Here is a 21,319-nt window from a genome sequence, read left to right on the forward strand (position 1 = left end):
GTTATTAACGAGACTCAGCGAAATAGCCAATAGAAAAGCTGAATTTCCATACCTTATTTGCATAGTTCTGCCCATAGATGACAACCTTGCTGTTTATCTTCCAATTAACTAAGACACGCTCTGCATCCCTCATTAGCATAAAGGCCCTATAAGTAGCAGAAATCCGCTTCTTATTTTCCATTTATCTTTCTTGTTTTCAGGTTTTAAAATGCCTGAGCCAGCCAAGTCCGCTCCTGCCCCGAAAAAGGGCTCCAAGAAGGCAGTGACCAAGGCCCAGAAGAAAGATGGGAAGAAGCGCAAGCGCAGCCGCAAGGAGAGCTATTCTGTGTATGTGTACAAGGTGCTGAAGCAGGTCCACCCGGACACTGGCATCTCGTCCAAGGCCATGGGCATCATGAACTCCTTCGTCAACGACATCTTCGAGCGTATTGCGGGCGAGGCATCGCGCCTGGCGCATTACAACAAGCGCTCGACCATCACCTCCAGGGAGATCCAGACGGCTGTGCGCCTGCTGTTGCCCGGGGAGTTGGCCAAACACGCCGTGTCCGAGGGTACCAAGGCTGTCACCAAGTACACCAGCTCCAAGTAAACTTGCCAAGTAAGCGTCTTTACACCTAACCCCAAAGGCTCTTTTAAGAGCCACCCACGTGTGCACAGAGAGAGCTGTAATCTATGTACGATAGACTTTCATTAATGGGCCTAAGGACTGACGGAACGAGTACGTTAATCTGAATGAGAAATTATAAAAAACTGAAAAGGGGGCTGGTGTATTGTAATATCATTAAGAGGCTTGCAATTCGACAAGTCTCCATTACAGCTGAACTGAGGACTAGTAATGGAAAGCGGGGAAACTAGGCGGGCTGAGGAAAAGGACTGCAATTGTATTCAGCATACAGTGTGAAGCACACAAAATTCCCAAACCAGGCAGTCGCTGGGCGGGACGGGTTGAGGGAGGGGAAGAGCGCACTTCGGAGTAACGTTTCCATTCTCTAAAAAAGGTGAGTAGACTAAAGGCATAAAATCTGCTACAAAGGAAACAAAAACCCTGTGTTCTTCAGTGTTCAGTTTTCTCTGACACCTAAGAAAAATACAGAGGCCTGTCTGACGCTTGCTAGTCAGGCCTCCGTTGGAACAGCTCCACAATCACTGGCTGCCTAACCTGGAAGGTATGCTAAAAAATGATGTGCAGCCCCGGCCTAAATAACGTAGAAGTGTAAATATAGGTCAATGGCATATGCTTTTCACACCAGCTCCTCAAACTATGTTTCCAAGTCCCTTAACAGCTGTCATAGGATTTTTTTTTCTATACCTCTGGTTAGCCTGCCCCATGCTTGAGGATCCAAATCAGACCAACCTCTCCTCACTGCCTAATCTGTTTACCCAAAATAGGTTCAAACATGGGTTTGAAAATTAGGTTCAAACATAGGTTCAAAAAACCCAGGCTGCCTACAAGATTTTTATTTCGTTCTCTTCCTGTTTTCCTCACATATAAATTCTGGTTTGTCTTTGTTGGATGAAGTAATTCTTGCTTGATTTCTCTTCAGTACAAGAGCAGGCTGGCTAATCATTAACACTTGACAGTTTATTTCTGAAAAGTCCACCGAGACATTGTTTACCTGAGTCCTACCTTAGGAATCAATAGAAATGTGACCTGAATATATACCTCGTCTAGCCCTGGGCACTTTTGAGTTTCCTGTTTCTCTTCCCTTGGCTGCATGCTGAAATTTATTTTTGCCCAGTTTGCTTCTTGATTTGGTGTTTAGATTGGATACACATTAGTGGTTTTATGATTAGATCATTAAGTGATTGGTGCAGTGGTAAAGAATTCACTCCACCTGCCTCTGGAGGAGATGCAACCATCCCTGGATCAAGAAGATCCCCTGGATCTTGTAGATCTTCTTGGAGTAGGAAATGGCCACCCACTCCAGTATTCTTGCCTGGAAAATTGACTGAAGGACTGAGCCTGAGCAACTGATCGCCCATGCACAGTAAGAGATTTTGTTACTGTTGAGTCGCCAAGTTGTGTCCAACTCTTCGTGACCTCATGAGCTCTAGACTGCCAGGGTCCTTTCTCCATGGGATTTCCAGGCAAAAATACTGGAGTGGGTTGCCATTTGCTTCTCCAAGGAATCTTCCGGACCCAGATATTGAACCTGAGGCTTCTGCCAAGTCTCTTGCATTATAGGTGGATTCTTCACCCCTGAGTCACCTAATTGGTGGCAAAGCACAAGGTCGAATTTGGTTCATTTCTTAATCTTTTGGGGGTTGTTTGAGGATTCTTATATAATCTCTGGCAATTGAGAACACAGAATCAGGAAGCTGGTGTTTATCTTTCTAGCCTTTGATGGGATCCACTGTATTTGGTGTTTTGTGTCTATATACTGTGTGTTCTTTTAACTAAAAATCAGAGTTTCTTTCAAAACTGTTTCTGTGATTACTCAATACGAGTCCAAATAATTGTTTTTATCTGCAAAAGCAATATTCCTGCTTCAAAAATAATGTAAATATAAAATGGCCACCTAAAACTTTTTACCTTAATAAAGTTGTAGACCCAACAGAAAACTGAAGGGAAAAAAAAAACAAGGAAATAGAATCTTCTTCATGGAATTGGCCTGTCTTGGTATCCTGAAGCCTCAAAAGTTTATGATTCAGTAATTCAAAAATAATAATAATAATAAATTGTCTCTTCTTTAAGTAAAGTTAGAGAGGAGAGAGAAGAAATATGCTATTATAAATAGAGCTATTGAATTACGTTAAAAAAGAGAGAGAGCACTTCCAATACCTGTTTTAAAACAAACATTTAATAGTTTACAATCCTTAAAGAGTTCATTGTGAGGGATGTGGTCCTGGAAACTAGAATTTCCTACCAACCTTTGAAGGATATGAGAGACTTTACTCATATTCTGAGCGATGGTGTTCCCCAAGGCATTTCTAATCATAATCACATTTGTTTGTTTAACCGATTAACATACTTAAATCTCTGTGCTGTTTTTAAATTAAATATCTTTAATTTTTGTTACATTTCACAATTAGCTCCTCTAAAAATTGTACGGGTGATTGAGAATCTTAAAGCTTTATGAATACAAATAATTTTAAAGAAATTATCTACTTCAGCAGGAAATTTTAAAAATTATAATGTAAACTCAAATTTTAAATAGCTTATATAAAGGCTAAACACATCAATTTAAAATAAGAGGAAAATCAAATTCTCCTGATTCTTTAAATGTGGCTACATCTTAAGTGGTTACTCAGGCAAAAAAATACAAAGTTTAACTGGATTTAATTAGTGGTGATTGTTAACAAGTTATGAGATAAGAAACAGAACTACTCCACTATCTTCAAACAACTTAAATATTTTAATACATGGCATGTAATTCTATAGGAAAAAGTCAAATATTTCTAATATAACTTTTTGGATAAATTTACTGGCTTAAAATTTTGCTTTACAAAATGGATCTATGTCTTTTTATTTATTATTGTCATAATGTAAAAGTAATGTTACCATAATATTCTAGTTAACACAAGTTTAGGGATTATTTTCTTTCAAAAAAAAAGAGCTAATTTAAATTTGCTAAGTTACTTCAACTCGGTTTAGTGATTAGATGAGTTAACATCTATTTATTTAAAATTCTACATTATGTTAACCATGCATTGAACTAAATTATCACAAGATAGTGATAAAGTGGATAGGTAATGTCACTTTTAAAATGGAATTATTTTTTATAAGATTACAAATCATATTGAATCAGTGTGTCAACTTAAATCGTGAATTCAAAGTTTATAGATACTACAAAATTTAGGTGGTATTAAATTGAGTAAATGAATGCCTAATCTTTGGATAGCTGAGCAATTTCTAAATTGGAGAGTACAAAATACACATCACTAAAAACAATTAGAACTGTGCAAGCCTTTTATTTTTACACAGTTGAGAATGATCATAGATTAATAGGTTAGAGAGCATATAGATGCCTTCGGAGAATGGGAATAGGTATGCTTGTTTTTGGCACTTTAAATTTGTAAAGGGTGTAAGTAAAGGATACATGTGAGCCCAGAGAACAAGGAAGGTTTTGAATGGCCTCCCAGTTTCTTTATGCCTGTGAGGGAATACAATTGCCTGCTTCCTAAAAGGGCTGTTGTTAATACAAACAGCTCTGACTCTAACCAAGTACTATAGCTACAGAGAAACACAAATCTATACACAGACAATGGCTATGTTTGGTCTATTCATTTAATGGGAAGTTGTTATTGTTCATTCAGGTGACATGTGTGTGTAAGTCACTCAGTTGTGTCTGACTTCTTGCGACCCCGTGGCTCCTCTGTCCATGGAATTCCCCAGGCAAAAATACTGGAATGGGTTGCCATTCCCCTCTCCAGGGTATCATCCTTATCCAGGAATCAAACCTGGGTCTCCTGCATTGCAGGCAGATTTTTACCATCTGAACCACCGGGGAAGCACGCATTAATGTAGTAAATTCAATTTAATATGTGCTGTCTTATTTATGCTAATAAAGTAAATGCACCTTAAAGCTGCTGTTAAAAACTTTGAATTTATAATTATATTTATCAACCATCCCCTCAATAAAAATTGACTATCCAAATCTCTCATAACTGTTGGTAAAACCACCCACAGACTTTATAGTCATGTAGCCAAAAATAACTCCAACAGCAAGCACAAACTAGTTCAGATTTTACAAAAATGTTGATTAGCTCAAAGACGTAACAAGTGATTGAATCTTGCCTTATCTCCAATTAGTATAACTTGAAAAACCATAAAGGTGGGACAGTGAACATTAACAAGCCAATTTCATGTTATTGTTTCAAATATATGGATTTTTTTTTTTACAACCTGGGAATATCTGTAATCCTTTTAAATAATAAAAAATGAGATCATAGATAAAATATTAGAACATATCAATCTATATGACCCACTAACTGCTAAGGAGATAATACAAATAATTTAAAGTATAATTACCCAAAAGATTTAATTTTTACTATAAAAATTTTATTTTTTACTATACCAAAATTTTACTTCTAACCAAAATAATAATGATAATATGATCTACATCTGAGTAGTCTCAAACTCTTATCATTTGAAATTGTACTGAAAATTCCATGTGACTTGTTTTTTCTTCACTTGACATGTTTCAATTATCAGATGTTTCCTGAAACTAATGTTAGCTACATTTGTCATATATAAAATAAATGCAGTCTACACGAAGACTTCAACAGACACACCTCTATCTAATATAAAATTAAAAGTTGTATTAAAAGAGACATTTTTAAAAAATGTCAACTTTTAACAATGCTATGCTTTGCTTAGTCATGTCTGACTCTTTGCAACCCCATGGACTATAGTCCACCAGTCTCCTCTGTTCATGGCGATTCTCCAGGCAAGAATACTGGAGTGGGTTGCCATGCCCTCCTCCAGGGGATATTCCCAACCCAGGTATCCTGAGTTGCAGGCAGATTCCTTTTACCACCTGAGCCACACGGAAGCCCTTAATAATGCTAGAAAAGGCCATTTCCAGTATTTTAAACTATGAGTGTTTTTAAGCTTCAGGACAAATGGATTATTTTTTTCACATAGTAAACACATTTAGAATTTTACCACTTGGATATACACTCTCATTGGAAAGTGAATCTGGAGGCTTACTAAAAGATTTTCAGAATTTTGGAGGTAGGAAGTTTTCCTCTTAAGATTCTACAGATCCAGATGAGATCTAGAATAGATCGCTTTTTCCTTCTTCTTCCTTTTGTGTTACTCTTTGACCTTTTCTCCATTATCTGTTTTTTCAATGATTAGATTTCAGATTTGTTCTTCCCAAGTATTAGAAGACTCTCTGTGTTTGGCTTTCCCAGGTGCTGCAGTGCCTGCCAAGGCGGGAGTCACATGAGACATGGGTTTGAGTCATGGGTTGGGAAGATCTCCTGAAGGAGGAAATGGTAACTCACTCCAGTATTCCTGCCTGGAAAATTCCATGGACAGAGGAGCCTGGCCAGCTTCAGTACACGGGATCATTACTGAGAGAATGAGGACTCACAAGTATTTGAAAATAATTTTAAATCCTTAGAACGTAGTCCTCTGTACCTTGACTAAACGTTCTTGAACAAAAGACTGTGTACTCCATAATCTATTTCTGAGTATGGCTTAAGTAGTTAAAACTGCAATTAGAAAAAATGACACTTATTTAACTTAATTCCATGAAAATGATCTTTGAGAACTGTTCTTCTATTTTCAGTTCAGTTTAGTTCAGTTCAGTCGCTCGGTCATGTCCAATTCTCTGTGACCCCATAGACTGCAGCACACCAGGCCTCCCTGTCCATCACCAACTCCAGGAGCTTACTCAAACTCGTCCATTGAGTCAGTGATGCCACCCAACCATCTCATCCTCTGTCATCCCCTTCTCCTTCTGCCTTCAATCTTTCCCAGCATCAGGGTCTTTTCAAATGAGTCAGTTCTTTGCATCAGGTGGCCAAAGTACTGGAGTTTCAGCTTCAGCGTCAGTCCTTCCAATGAATATTCAAGACTGCTTCCCTTTAGGATGGACTGGTTGGATCTCCTTGGAGTCCAAGGGACTCTCAAGAGTCTTCTCCAACACCACAATTCAAAAGCATCAATACTTCGGTGCTCAGCTTTCTTTATAGTCCAACTCTTACATCCATACATGACTACTGGAAAAACCATAGCTTTGACTAGATGGACCTTTGTTGGCAAAGTAATGTCTCTGCTTTTAATAAGCTGTCTAGGTTGGTCACACCCCACTCCAGTACTTTGCCTGGAAAATCCCATGGATGGAGGAGCCTGGTAGGCTGCAGTCCATGGGGTCGCTAAGAGTCGGACACGACTGAGCGACTTCACTTTCACTTTTCCCTTTCATGCATTGGAGAAGGAAATGGCAACCCACTCCAGTGTTCTTGCCTGGAGAATCCCAGGGATGGAGGAGCCTGGTGGCTGCCGTCTATGGGGTCACACTGAGTCAGACACGACTGAAGTGACTTAGCAGCAGCAGTTAGCAGCTAGGTTGGTCATAACTTTTCTTCCAAAGAGCAAATGTCTTTCAATTTCATGGCTGCAGTCACCATCTGTGGTGATTTTGGAGCCCAAAAAATAAAGTCTGTCACTGTTTCCATTGTTTCCCCATCTATTTGCCATGAAGTGATGGGAATGGATGCCATGATCTTCATTTTCTGAATGTTGAGTTTTAAGCCTACTTTTTCACTCTCTTTCACTTTCATCAAGAGGCTCTTTAGTTCTTCTTCACTTCCTGCCATAAGGGTAGTATCATCTGCATATCTGACGTTATTGATATTTCTCCTGGCAATCTTGATTCCAGCTTGTGCTTCTTCCAGCCCAGTGTTTCTCATGATGTACTCTGCATAGAAGTTAAATAAGCAAGGTGACAATATACAGCCATGACGTACGCCTTTTCCTATTTGGAACAAGTCTGTTGTTCCATGTCCAGTTCTAACTGTTGCTTCTTGAACTGCATACAGATTTCTCAAGAGGCAGGTCAGGTGGTCTGGTATCCCATCTCTTGAAGAATTTTCCACAGTTTATTGTGATCCACACAGTCAAAGGCTTTGGCAGTCAATAAAGCAGATGTAGATGTTTTTCTGGAACTCTCTTGCTTTTTTGATGATCCAGCAATGTTGGCAATTTGATCTCTGGTTCCTCTGCCTTTTCTAAATCCAACTTGAATATCTGGAAGTTCATGGTTCACATACTGTTGAAGCCTGGCTTGGAGACATTTGAGCATTACTTTGCTAGCATGTGAGATGAGTGCAATTGTGCAGTAGTTTGAGCATTCTTTGGCATTGCCTTTCTTTGGGATTGGAATGAAAACTAACCTTTCCCAGTCCTGTGGCCCCTGCTAGTTTTCCAAATTTGCTGGCATATTGAATGCAGCACTTTCACAGCATCGTCTTTTAGAATTTGAAATAGCTCAACTGGAATTCCATCACCTCCACTAGCTTTGTTCGAAGAGATCTCTAGTCTTTCCCATTCTATTGTTTTCCTCTATTTCTATTTCTTCTATTTAAGACCTATCAATTAAGTACTTGAAGATTAAAGAGTTTTCAAATATTTCTTATTATATATGTGATTGCCCTCATGAACTTTTTGTTCTCCTCCTCTGTTTAATGTGCAGATGACAAAATGTTCCAAAGAGGAGACTAAAACCCACTACAACTGACAATAAGAGTCTTGATCAAAGTGGGGAAGTTGATAGACTTTGATGCTGGAAATGGTGAAGATATAGCCTATCTAAAATGAAAATACTGATTGAGAGTTGGTGGAATATATTACACAGAGGCAGCCTGTCACATTATGCTTCATAGCCAATCATGAGAATTTATAGAGAATCATCATTATTTTTAAATCCTCTTTGATCTATGTAAGAACAGATTGTCCACAGTGAACTCTTTCCTACTGAAAATAATGTACAAACATGATATCCTGTTCATGGACAGTCTGCAGGCATTTTGTTCCTTCTTTCTATTATATAGACATCTTTTTTGACCTTTTTGGATGAAATAATCTATTGTTTGATATACCTTATACACAAGTAAACAGTGTGCTAATAATTAATAGAACAACTTTGAATTACTGTTTGACAGACCTACTATTCTGAGCCTGTGGGGTGATAATAATTACCTACTTATGAAGATCGGGTGAGGATTAAATGAAATGACAAGTTAAAATATTTGTCCTAGAAATGATATGATGCCAGTAAAGTGACAGCACAGTATTGCTCCCTGATGACTAAAGTGTAGCCCCTGGAGACAGAACCTCCAAATTTAACTCCCAGCTTGCCAACTATTAGCTGTAAGACTGATGCAAGCCATTAATCTCTCTGTGCTTCTTCTCTATCTTGAGGATGATAGTGATAGCACGTACCTTCTAGATGTTTGTGATGATCAAAGACCTTTAATGAAAAAAAACCAAACACCTTTAATGCATAGAACACACTTTGAAGAGTGCCTGGCCCATAGTAGGTACTCACTTTTTGTGTGATGTTTGACAAGTTTCACTTATATCCTTCTTTACATCCTAAAGGGAACTAAGGCAGCTTATGACTGAAGACCTTGATAGGAATTTCAAAAGCAATATGAAAAGATTGCCAGTGGATTCCACTGAATTTACATTGGCCCAACAAGTTGAACGAACATGCATTTTCTTTCTCCATTTATATTTGATTAGGTCCCTAAGCATATACCTAAGGACATAAAGAATGATAGCTGTCATTTGTCTTGAAACTTCCAGATTTGTAAAGATGTATAGATTCAGTACTTTGCAGTCCAACAGACCTAAATTCAAAAGCATTTAAAATGAGTTAGCTTTTCCAAACTTTCACCTTGTGCAATCCTGGATGACTAAGCATAAAAATAAATTGGGTCAAATACACAGTTGCCTAGACTCTGATTAATCTTTTTGGACTCTGAAAATCAGCTTGATGTATCCTCAGGTACTATGCTATGCTATGCTAAGTCACTTCAGTCGTGTCCGACTCTGTGTGACCCCATAGACGGCAGCCCACCAGGCTCCCCCGTCCCTGGGATTCTCCAGGCAAGAACACTGGAGTGGGTTGCCATTTCCTTCTCCAATGCATGAAAGTGAAAAGTGAAAGTGAAGTCGCTCAGTCGTGTCTGACCCTCAGCGACCCCATGGACTGCAGCCTATTGTAAATTAGGAAAAAGAAAGTAAATTTGGAGAATCAGCAACTTTCTTATTGTCCCACCTCAGTTCTGAGAGAGGAAAATGAGGCTTTGATTTGCTTATTTAAAGACTCACATAACCTTATCATCTAATAAGCAATTTGTATTGTAATTAATAGAAAGAGCTAGTTTTGTCTTTCTATGGGTATTCATGGTGTTAGATGTCCCAGCTGCAGGCTCAGAGAGATGAAGGAACAAAAATGCTGAGGCTTGTCTCATTCTGTGAGGAAACTGACATAGATAGAGGAGGAGATACTGGGGTAAAACCTTGATCTTATCACTTTCAGCCCAAGTTCTCGAACAGTAAAAGAATTGGCTTCAAAAGCAATAAAGATAAAACCTTATTCTCATTTTCTTTTTTCTCTCCTCTACTCCTCTTCTTCTTTGTTTTTCTTTATTTTCTTTTCACTTTTTTCCCTAATATAATAGATCTTATCTCAGTTGTAGGACAAGATATAAAAACATCAAAGATTTAAATGTGCCCTTTTTATTGCTGGATTTGCATGAACAGTTCAGATGATAAATGTTACTCACTAGATTTTTAAACACATGCATTTTGGCTTTAGTGCACTGAAATACATATATTTTTTAAAATTGAAAGAAATAAATACAATTACATATTTAAGAATTCTACAGAGATGATGCAAGTTCTGAGATCTTGAAAGGAAGAATGCCTGCTAGCCTCCAAGGTGAGTCAAGGATACCAGCGAGCATCAGGGTGAAAGTTTTTTGGAGGTTCTGGAAAGTGCTCAGTATCTTTGACTCTAAACATTAGAGACTGAGCCTGACTCCATCAGTTCTAGACATAAATAGTGTGAGTGGATTGGATTTTTTTTTCCTGCATTCATATTTTTATGAGATATTTTTAGATAGTTTTGGTTTACAACAAAATTGAGAAGGAGGTACAGAGATTTCTAAAATATCCCCTACCTCCCCCACCACACACACACACACACACACGTAGCCTTGCCCATTATCAACATCACTCATCAGAATGGTATATATATACATTTTAACCAACCAAGGATGAGCTTATATTGACACAACAGCATGATCACCCACAGTCTGTAGTTGACCTTAGGATTCATTCTTGATGTTGTAGGTTTTATGGGTTTGGTCAAATGTCTAATGACATACTTACATTTACTGACATGAAACACAATTTGATGGGCTCTTCCCCCTGCCCTCTGTCGGTGGTCTCTTTCTCTCATGTTCTATACTGCAGTCAGATTTGCACGTGCTTTGTTTTTCTTGGTTTTTAGCCTCCCACATATGCTAGAACTCCCTCTTTGATATTTCTACCACAGAAGGAATGTAGACAGAGTAGCACTGTAGACAGAGTTGAATGTAGACAGGATGGTCTAAGGAAGGGTTCCTTCCCTTTCTCCTTTGGCTCTATGGACCATCCTCTGGTTCTTGTTCATTTAGAGGCTAAGGAGCCATCTTCAGTGATGATCTCTTGGGAAAAGACAGTCACTGTCCTCTTGGAGCTTACATCTCAGCTAGGGAAGATAGGCAACAAGCAATAGTTACAATAAGTAATTATATAGAATATGAGAAAGGAATTAGTGCTATTGAAAGGGAAAATGTAAAACAGGGGAATCAAGAGGATCAGTAGATATAATTTGTACATTAGCACTCATTAAAATGTTCAATATAATAAGAGTAGCTAATACTAGTGTAGCACTTAGTATGAGCCAGCTACTAGTCTAAGTGCTTTCCTCTGTTAACTCAGTTTATTCTCAAACAATAAAATGTTAGTTGCAAAGTGCTTACCCAGCTCTTGGAGGAAGACCCAGGAATGAGAAAAAGACGAGAAATCAAAGTCCTATACAATCTACTTTTGAAGTGTCTCGAGTACTTGTCTCTTCTTCTAGCACCCAAAGAGGAGTTGGAAAATGCACTTTGTAACAACCCAAGAAAGAGACTAAGCATTTGGGTATATTTCCATTAGATGCTTGATTTGGCTTATTGAAAAGTGGGGAATGACTTCATCTGCCAGCAGCCCAGAGGGACGAGCATCTGAGAGAAGGGAGGCTTCTGGGAACTGTTAAAACTACTTAATGTGGGAATAACAAGCTGGAACTCATCAACCTGTTGTCATGCAAGCGCCTTCCTCATTCCTCATAAGCGGTTCCACAAGGCTCACCACAAAGCACCTCACCCTCGAAAATCCGCATCGCCTGGCCTTCGTCACTATGTCTCCTTTGTGAAAAGCCCTAACACTCTTTCCTCACCTGATAAATGAGTACCCGCCCTTCAAGACTGAACTCAAACCTGACTTACTGGACACTAACTAGATCATGCTCATCTTTTATTTACAAGTGCACACAGACTTAAGCATTGGAGGGTTTGGGTTTACTGTAGAGGATGGCACACCATCCAACAGCTGTCCCACCTGGGAAACTCAATCTCTCCAAGCCTTAATTTCCTCAACTCTAAACCACGGAGTACCATTATAGGTACCTCAGAAGCTTGTGCAAGAATAAATCCATTGGTACCTATAAAGTGGTTAGAGCACTGCCCAGCACAGAACAGACACCCAAAGAACATTAGCCATTGTGATTATTGTTGTTCTGAGTCAGTATCAGATATTTGATGAATTATAGAAGTGAATTAATCAATCGATCTTTCTTTTTACAGGAGGAGCAAATGGGCTTTAGAAAAGTATTTTCCCACTACTGGTCACCGCTGGACTTTATTATATCTCAAAAATAAGTCAATGAAAATGACTGATACCAGAAGCAGATAAAAGATATTTTCAACAATCATAGAAAAATCAATGAGAACCTGGCTAAGGCATTTATTTTGAGTATAAAAATTTTAAATGGCTATTTGAGAAATTTGCAAGAAGAAAAATACATAACAGAAAATTAAATCTTAGTATCTCTTTTCTATATGTATATAAGACCTATGAATATATAAATATGAACATATATGAGATTCACCTATAAAAATATATGTCATTTAAAAACCAAATTTAAGTATCATGCTATGTATGTACATATATCGAGTTTTCTAGGTAATATGCCTAGAAACACATTTTTTAATGGGTATATTATTACTTATGCAAGTAGTCCTCTGTTACTGGCTATTTAGATTGTGTTCCATTTTTATGCATTATAAATCATATAGGCCACACTTCTTTGTATGTAAATCTCTGTTTAAATATTTATTTCCTTAGAATAGACTTCTGGAAGTAGAATACTAAATCCCAAGGTAAAATCATTTTTTAATGTTCTTAATATATACATTGTCAAATTGCCTTTCAGAAGGACTGTGCCAGTTTATAATCCCAGTATAATTTAAAAATTCTTGTTTTCATAGCTGTCATTTTTACTGAGAACACTTTTAAAGCATTGTTAACCAGATAGATTAAAAAAAATTGAACTGTAATTTCCTTTATTATGAATAGAGGTAGTATTTTTTCCCATGCTTTTATTAGCCATGACCCCATAAAAAATAAACTGCTGTAAAATAATGGACGTGCCTGCAATCATTCCATGGGAAATCACCGTGTAAAGAATAAGTAGGTAGGATCTTAGGTTAAGATCAAGAAACAACTATTTATCAGGTGCCTCCTCTGTCCAGGACAATGCTGGAATAATGAACCATGTTTGGCCCTGTGTAACTAAAACTGCTTTTACCTACATTGTTTCATATAAGCCTCCTAACCAGTACATGAGAAAAGTGTGGCTATGGATTGACTTATGCACTGCCCCTCTCCAAATTAATTTACTAAGACCCTAACCCCTTTTGTTAACTATATTTGGAGACAGAGCTTTTAGGAGGTAATTTAGGTTAAAGAGGTCATAAAGATGGGTCCCTAATCCAATAGGATTCCAGGTCTCACAAGAAGAGAAAGAGGGAGCCATCACTCTTCTGGTGCGCATGCACTAAAGAAAGACTGTATAAGGACACAGTAAGAAGGCAGCCGTCTATAGGATAGGAAAAGAGGTGTCACCGGAACCTGACCATGCTGGCACCCTGGCCTTTCCTAGCCTCCAGAGCTGTGAAGAAATAAATTTCTATTGTTTATGCCACCAGTCTATTTTGTTTGAGTAGCCTGAGAAGACTAAGAGTGAGATGGGAGAAGCAGAGCCTTTTGAAGATAGACTTCTTGAAATAAAGTCCCAGCTTTCCTGCTCACTAGCTCTAAGACTTTAGGCAAGTTATGTGACTTTTCTGTGACTCAGGTTCCTCATATATAAAATAAATTCCTACATTTTCTACTATTTGAGGGAAAAATATTTGGGACAACGATTCTCACATATATACTGTATATATGTGTGAGCTTGTTTTTATGGTATATTTTAGATTTATAATGCAAAATATGAATCTTTTTTCTATGGATATTAAATTATGGAATCTAAGAATTTTTTAAAATTCCATTCTTTGTTATTTTTACAGCAATGATATATTCTGTCCATTCCATAACCCAACCCTAAATCACTGACAATTAATGGCACAACCTCTAAGGGATCACCAAAGTTCAGGGAAACCAAATACACGTTAAAAGAGAGTCCTCAGTAAGCTGTAATCTAAGGAGAAAAAATTTTCAAAGGGTCAGAATGTATTAGTAGGCTGTGAAATCAATCTCATGATTTACAACTAGCATTTTTAAAAAATAAAATAAAATAAACGATTAAAATATATAAGAGAACCCTTAAGGTAGCATTGTTTTCAGAGTTTTTGTTTCAGATGTTTGTGTGTATGTGCACATGTGGGTGCATGGATGTGAAGCAAAGAGAGTGAAAGAGATTTTTCTATTTTACTTTGCAATTAGAAGTTTGCAAGTCTCACCATCTGATTTCTTCTGAAGTATTTCAGAAGAAGAAGTATTACATTATCGTAGTCATTCTTTCCCCACAGCTCTGTAGACACACATGCCAGGCCAGTCCTTTTAGAGATCTGGGTCTGTGGTTTCCAAGGAGCTCTTCTTATCAGGGTTCCTGCCTCACATTTTATATTAAGGGGAGGGATTGTATCTGTTTCCTTGAGGGTTTTTTGTTTTTTTTACAGTGAAGTGTCAAGGAGATGGGGGTGGACATAGGGGTAAGGTTTCAACTAATGAAACCAGAAACAAAACTCAGTTTAGGACGCCAGCCACAAGGGGACCTGATTTTGGCCAAGCAGATATCATGCGTGAGATCCATATTATTTACTTCATGCTTGAGGGTCTGCTATCAAGCTGTAGAGACTGAGAAGTTATTTTAGTCACAAACAATCCACATGCCTGTAGATCATGGTTTACTAGATTGCGTTTGCCCAAATAAGGTGGTACCCTGAAGTTTTTTCAACAATTCTAAAAGCATCTTTCAAGTCTGCAGTGAGACTTCTAAGATATATGTGTTACTTCCCTCATGCACATAAATAATTTTCAACTAGAATAAAGGTGTGAATAACTTATTTTTTCCACCGACTGGAAGCCAACCATATGGAAAACCACTCAGGAAACATGAGATAAGTCTTTCGTTTAAAATTACTTTTATAGTTATAAGGAAAAGAGGAAGTTTTGTTCTTCTCTTTAAATTGTGGTGACAATTGAGAGCTTTATTGAATAGCTTTGGCATACAGAGTCATTTTTCATTAAAAACTGAAAAGGCATCTGAAATCTGTATCTCTATGGATTATTCAGCAGTAGAACCTGGGCAATTCCGTGCAAGAGATTTTTGAGCTATTCAATTTTTGGAAGTGAAACAAACACAAATGCTCCTCCCCCAAGGGGCGGGGGCGGTGCCTGAGCGATGAACCAATCACAGCGCGCCCTGCCCTATATAAGGCCCTGAGGGTCTCCTCCCCTACAACCAGCGACACTTTAGCGAGTACTGGCAGAATGATATGTTCTGTTTTTCTTTGCTGTTATGTCCGAGACGGCGCCTGCCGTTCCAGCCGTCCAGGTTCCGGCTTCCATGGACAAACCTCAAGCGAGGAGGCGGGTAAAGAAGCCAGTTGGCTTGACGGGTGTAAATCGGAAGACAGCAAGCGCATCAGTGTCCAAGTTGATTACTGAGGCACTTTCGGTCTCCCAGGAGAGAGCTGGCATGTCCTTGACTGCGCTGAAAAAAGCACTATCAGCCGCAGGTTACGATGTGGAGAAAAACAACAGTCACATTAAGCTGGGTCTCAAAGGCCTGGTGAGCAAGGGAATCCTGGTACAGACTAGGGGTATCGTTGCGTCCGGCTCTTTCAAGCTCAGCAAGAAGGCTGTTCCTGAGCTTTGTAAGGGAAAAGTCAAAAAACCTGCTGCTGCGAAGAATAGGAAGCTGGCCTTATCCAGAGATTCAAAGTCTCCGAAGAATGGTAAAGCCAACAAAAGAGCTAAGAAGCCGAGGGCCACGGTGGCTCAGAAAGCTGCTAGGAACGGGCGGAAAGCTAAAAGAAGCAAAGACAAACAACGGGAAGAGTCCAGTGAAGGCCAGGGCAGGAAAGCCCAAAACTGGGAATCCTAAGCTGACCCTGCAGAAAACTAATACTAGGAAAGCAACAACCAAGAAGTAACATTTCTTCACCAGATTTCATAGAATCCAAAGGCTCTTTTCAGAGCCACCTAAGTGATTTTAGGAGGGTGTAACATCGTTTCCATAAGTGTCTGGAAGACTACTGGTTCTAAGTATTTGATAAATGAACCTGTAATGTGGTGAAATGTATCTTATTGAACATACAGTACAGATACTTTAGCATGGGTACTGTCCAATTCCAGAGAATTGTCCATCCTAACAAAATCAGGGCACATTCCTTAAGTTCTCAAATGCTCTTAGAATACTGGAGGGGGCAGCCATTCTCTAAGAGGATCTTCCCGATGCAGGGATCAAACCCAGGAATCTTGCATTAGCAGGCATATTCTTTACCATCTGCACCACTAGAGAATTCCTCTTCAAAAGCTACTACGTTTAAAGTTTAGGCCTAGTCTCTGAGTGGAGATCTGCCCCATGCCTCAACTATGTTTTACCACGTTTTGTTTTTTTCTTCTCCTAATTCTACTCCAGTATGTACTTGTATGTATCATTCTGTATAAGGGTTCTGAACTCCATATCCATGGACTTAACAGGGGTTAATATACGGAAAGGGGTTAATATACGGAAACAAAGGTCTCGATTTGGGTTAGTGGGAAGTTTTGTGTTTTTCTTTTTTTTTTTTAACGTATTAAACATCTTTCCACTGTGATTTTGTGTAAATCAAACGTTTTCGTTTTACAATTTGCAAGAATATTGACATTTTTGTCTTCGTTACCATGAAAGCAGTTAGATTATTTTCTGTATGTTAAGCACATATATTAAAATTTGATTTTGTAATATAGTCAATATAATTGTGGTTGTCAGTGAAGAGAGTGAGTCTTGTTCATATTGCCCTACACAGGCTGAAAAATGTTAAACGATGCATGGAGATGTTGGAGGCTCAATGTAACCTTTAAATTCCAAACCTGCTTGTATTAGGAAAAGCATCTTTTTCACTTTCAACAATTTAGTTTGTTTTTACCTAATTTGTAATTTAGCCTTATTTAAAGATCCTCGTAAATAATACATTTATACTGTTTATCTTGTTTGGGGCCTTGGTATTTGGGGCGACTTAGAACGAAGTCAATGCAAAACTATGTAATTTAAGCAGTTTCACACACAGCCATGTTCTACAGATGATTCACTAGGACATATACTGTCTGAATTCATTTGTATAATCGGACCTCTGAAGAAAAATTATTTCCTGTATGGAAAATAACTACACACAATAGTTTCGATTTGTATAGACTCAGCCACAGCTCGGAACTTTGGGTAAAGTGGCCAGTTTTACGGAGCTGGGATAGTGAAGGAAAATTCTTCACTTGCCGAAAAAGGCAGTTGAGCCCATTTTCTGTACCGGAGACTCACTGCAGAGGAAAAGGAGGCTGGCTTCATCCCACCCAGCAGTGGGCCGGCTGCCAAGCACTACTCGAACCTGTGCGGAACCGGTTAGACCACTCTGTGCCTTTGTTCCAGCGCCCATAAGAGCCGGGTATAAATTGGATTGTTCCGGGTACCGTTATGGAAGCTCTATGCCTTGGCTAACAGGAAACCAGCTTTGTAACGCAGGGGGTTTTTTTAACCACGGTGATAATCGGCCAATGAAAGCTTGTTCGCAAAGAGCCCTCATTTACATAGCTATGTATTGTGTGGGCGGTAATGCGAAGCTTTGTTCCATTAAAACCGCCCGCCAACCAGTTTGAAGGCTGGACATCGGAATGCACAAAACTTAAAGGCTTCAAGTATCTTCAAAGGTGGTTGTTTTACCGCGCCTAAAATCCTATTTCCATTATGAAAAAGTCACACTTCCCAACCCCTCAGAAGTAAACTGCATTAAAGCAGCTCTCTTTCACACAAAATACCTCCTTACTCACATTTCAGTAACGTCCAACAGCTCTTTAGCGAACATTTGGGCGGCCCTGAAAAGGGCCTTTAGTTTTTCTACAGGTTTCAAGCTAGATGTTTTGCTCAACCACCAAAACCGTAAAGGGTACGGCCCTGACGTTTGAGCGCGTAGACCACATCCATGGCGGTAACAGTCTTGCGCTTAGCGTGCTCCGTATAGGTGACCGCGTCCCGGATCACATTCTCCAGAAACACTTTCAGCACCCCACGAGTCTCTTCGTAAATAAGACCAGAGATACGTTTGACGCCTCCACGACGAGCCAGACGCCGGATAGCTGGCTTAGTAATACCCTGAATGTTGTCCCGCAAGACTTTGCGATGGCGCTTAGCACCCCCCTTGCCGAGGCCTTTGCCACCCTTCCCACGACCAGACATGGTTGCTGTCGCAATAACTCAAAGGCTTTGACAGTGCCCTTAAATAGCATTCAAGCGGACCTGATTGAAAACAACACGATCAGGTGGCTTTTCCAAATTAGGTCATCAGGGGGTGGGGCAAGAAGGGGGGGGTATTAACATTTCAGTGTTTTCATTGGTCAGGAAACCTCGGTCTTCAGTGAGCTCCTGGCAGGGGAGGTGGCCTTCAAGGAAACGAAAGCATTAGTTTCTCTTTTGTCTTGCACTTTTTTCCTGTGCCTATTCGCAAGTGGAGTGTTTTCTTATCAGCTCAAGGACATGGAGCAAAGAGCTCCACTTCAAATTTCCTTTGCATAACTTTTTGTTGTTGTTGTTCAGTCACTCAGTCGTGTCCGACTCTTTGCGACCTTCACCATCTCCCTGAACTTTCTGGAATTCATGTCCATTGAGTCGGTGATCCTATCCAACCATCTCGTCCTCCCCTTCTGCCTTCAATCATAGCTCGGTAACTAACAAATTAAGGCTTCCCAGGTGGCTCAGTGGTAAAGAATCAGTCTGCCAATGCGGGAGACGCGGGTTCCATCCCTGAATGGAGAAGATCCCCTGGAGGAGCAAATGGCAACGCACTCCAGCATTCTTGCCTGGGAAATCCCATGGACATAGGAGCCTGGCGGGCTACAGTCCATGAGGTCGCAGAGTCGGACACGACTGAGCATGAGCAAGCAAAACTAATAAATTAGATAATGGTTCCTTGGGGAATGTGAAAATAATATGTAAAGGAACATAGAATTATAGGTGATGGGACTTTCCCTTTCAATTCTTTTAATGTTTCAATTTTAAAGGCCGCATTTTAATGAGACGAACTATAAACCTGGCCATGAAGAGGCTCTGGTACTAAAACTGCTGTGTATGGAAAGAGTAAAAAAATAGAAAAACAATTGCAAATTTCTCCATTCAAACATGTACTGCGTGACTTCTTTTTCGGCAAATACATGGGAGAGAAGGAACTTAAAGATAGGCTTCAGTAATCAGTTGCCCCTGGACCCTCTTCCTGGCCTTCTGCACCTGTCTGATTGGGCTTCAATTCTTAAAAGTTCCTTTCTCTTTTCCATTAATCCTTTCTCAACCTTCTTCAGTTTTAGAGACAAGAAAACATGTTCTGTAGCTGTTGCTGCTGCTACAGTCGTTTAGTCGTGTTCAACTATATGAGACCCCATAGATGGCAGCCCACCAGGCTCCACCGTCCTTGGGATTCTCCAGGCAAGAACACTGGAGTGGGTTGCCATTTCCTTCTCCAATGCATGAAAGTGAAAAGTGAAAGTGAAGTCGCTCAGTCGTGTCGGACTCTTCGAGACCCCATGGACTGCAGCCTACCAGGCTCCTCCATCCATGGGATTTTCCATGCAAGAGCACTGGAGTGGGGTGCCATTGCCTTCTCCGGATGTTTTGTAGAGTTGGGGATTAATCGTAGGATGGGGCTAATACTTGATTAAGGTCATTTCTAAGCCTACAGGGCCCTCACCTGGGAGGCTTTTGATTAGATTACAGAGGGTTATGGACAGGCTAGTCCCTGTTTTTTTTTTGTTGTTGTTGTTTCTTTTTAAGCAACATAGAACAGAATTGGATCTGAATATGGTTTGAAAAGGACTTCTCAATCAAAAGGTTTCTCTTTAGTTTCCAGTTGCAGCTTTTGAAAATTTCCACAGTAAGAGTCACTCTAGTTAAATTGAAAAAGAAAAAGACTTCTCCCTCCCACCCCGACCCCAATCCTGGTTAATAGATAAATGTCTATTGGTGAGACTTAGAATGAAAATATGGCCTTACACTATAACATCAGACTAAGGCAAAAAGCTAAAAGAGACCCAGTAATGGAGAGGAAAGACCCAGGAGAGGGCAGGAAAGCTCTGCATGGCACAGAGTTTATATCACTTCTAAAATAATTAGGTGGGGTTACATTTTTCTGCCCCAAATTGAGAGTTTTTAGACTCTTGCCTTTCAACACCCTCTCCCACTATGAACCTGCACCTTATAAAGGAGACTTAGCTAGGAAGAAATGTCAAACATTACAGAGGAAAAGTATGAAGTCAGAGTTCATATGTAAACATGAAATCTGCATGTGCTTTTTAATTCATGAAGGTACAATATAGTTCCTTTTTTCTTATTCGCTTTTCCCAATTTCTTCTTTTCTAAACTTTTCTCAATGACATTGACTCAAAAAGTCATGACTGTGATAATAGAAATATTTAAAGGGTATACACATATAGATTTATGTTAAAAATGTATCCTCCTCTAGGAGCCAGGTGTTACTTGGTCCTGTGGCTTGGAAGAGAATGGGTCACCTGGAACTCATCCTCCAAGTGAACCTAGCATCACAGAACCCCATTTATGTGACCAAGACCCTACAAATTAAAACCTTGCAAGCAAGTTGTGGCTAAGTGGATACATTAAATATTTCAACAAATAAAACAGTGATGTTAACCAAACATCTTCTAAAAATATAAAATGCCCAGAACCACCCATCACAAACTCAGTCAAAATACTAGAGTTCAGGAATATATATATTTATATTTATGCATATCATTCCATAATGATAATGGACTTCCTTGGTGGCTCAGATGGTAAAGCATCTGCCTACAATGCGGGAGACCCGGGTTCAATTCTTGCCTCGAAAATCCAATGGACGGAAGAGCCTGGTAGGCTACAGTCCATGGGGTCGCAAAGAGTCGGACACAACTGAGCGACTTTTTTTCACTTTCACTTCTCATATCATTCCATGGAATATATAAATTTAACAGACAATTCTGATACTTGGCCAGGGTTCAAAATTACCAGCATATATCAACACTTTT

General features: G+C 39.3%; 3 protein-coding genes across 4 annotated transcripts in view; 2 read left to right on the forward strand and 1 right to left on the reverse strand.

Annotated features, from left to right (window-relative positions):
- The first annotated feature begins 173 nt into the window (after nt 1-173).
- LOC113881690 (histone H2B type 1) lies at nt 174-13,197 on the forward strand. 2 transcript variants are annotated; one of them, XM_027524758.1, is made up of 2 exons: nt 174-598; nt 5,860-5,880. In XM_027524758.1, exon 1 carries the CDS (start codon nt 209-211, stop codon nt 587-589), a length of 381 nt encoding a protein of 126 aa, XP_027380559.1. In that variant the 5' UTR covers nt 174-208; the 3' UTR covers nt 590-598; nt 5,860-5,880. The 2 variants fall into 2 exon arrangements, with proteins under 2 accessions (XP_027380559.1, XP_027380558.1); XM_027524757.1 differs by lacking the exon at nt 5,860-5,880 and adding an exon at nt 12,358-13,197 and having other exon boundaries at nt 176-598.
- A 192-nt stretch (nt 13,198-13,389) lies between these two features.
- Nucleotides 13,390-17,251, forward strand: LOC113881661 (histone H1t-like). Its single transcript, XM_027524733.1, is given in 2 exon segments — nt 13,390-16,114; nt 16,116-17,251. Coding segments are annotated over 2 exon segments (636 nt in total). The 5' UTR covers nt 13,390-15,578; the 3' UTR covers nt 16,216-17,251.
- Nucleotides 17,252-17,715: 464 nt separating this feature from the next.
- LOC113881719 overlaps nt 17,716-21,319 on the reverse strand; it is a 61,873-nt gene continuing 58,269 nt past the window's right edge. Inside the window, exon 4 of the mRNA XM_027524784.1 lies at nt 17,716-18,508. Coding sequence (XP_027380585.1) covers nt 18,180-18,508 — 329 coding nt within the window. The 3' untranslated portion in view covers nt 17,716-18,179. The remainder of the gene's footprint in view (nt 18,509-21,319) is intronic.

The sequence above is a fragment of the Bos indicus x Bos taurus genome, chromosome 23 (genome assembly GCF_003369695.1).
Source record: "Bos indicus x Bos taurus breed Angus x Brahman F1 hybrid chromosome 23, Bos_hybrid_MaternalHap_v2.0, whole genome shotgun sequence".
NCBI classification, from domain to species: Eukaryota; Metazoa; Chordata; class Mammalia; order Artiodactyla; family Bovidae; genus Bos; species Bos indicus x Bos taurus.

Coding starts and splice junctions, on each gene's coding strand:
- LOC113881690 (XM_027524758.1), top strand. CDS start 209: ATGCCTGAGCCAGCCAAGTCCGCTCCTGCCCCGAAAAAGGGCTCCAAG.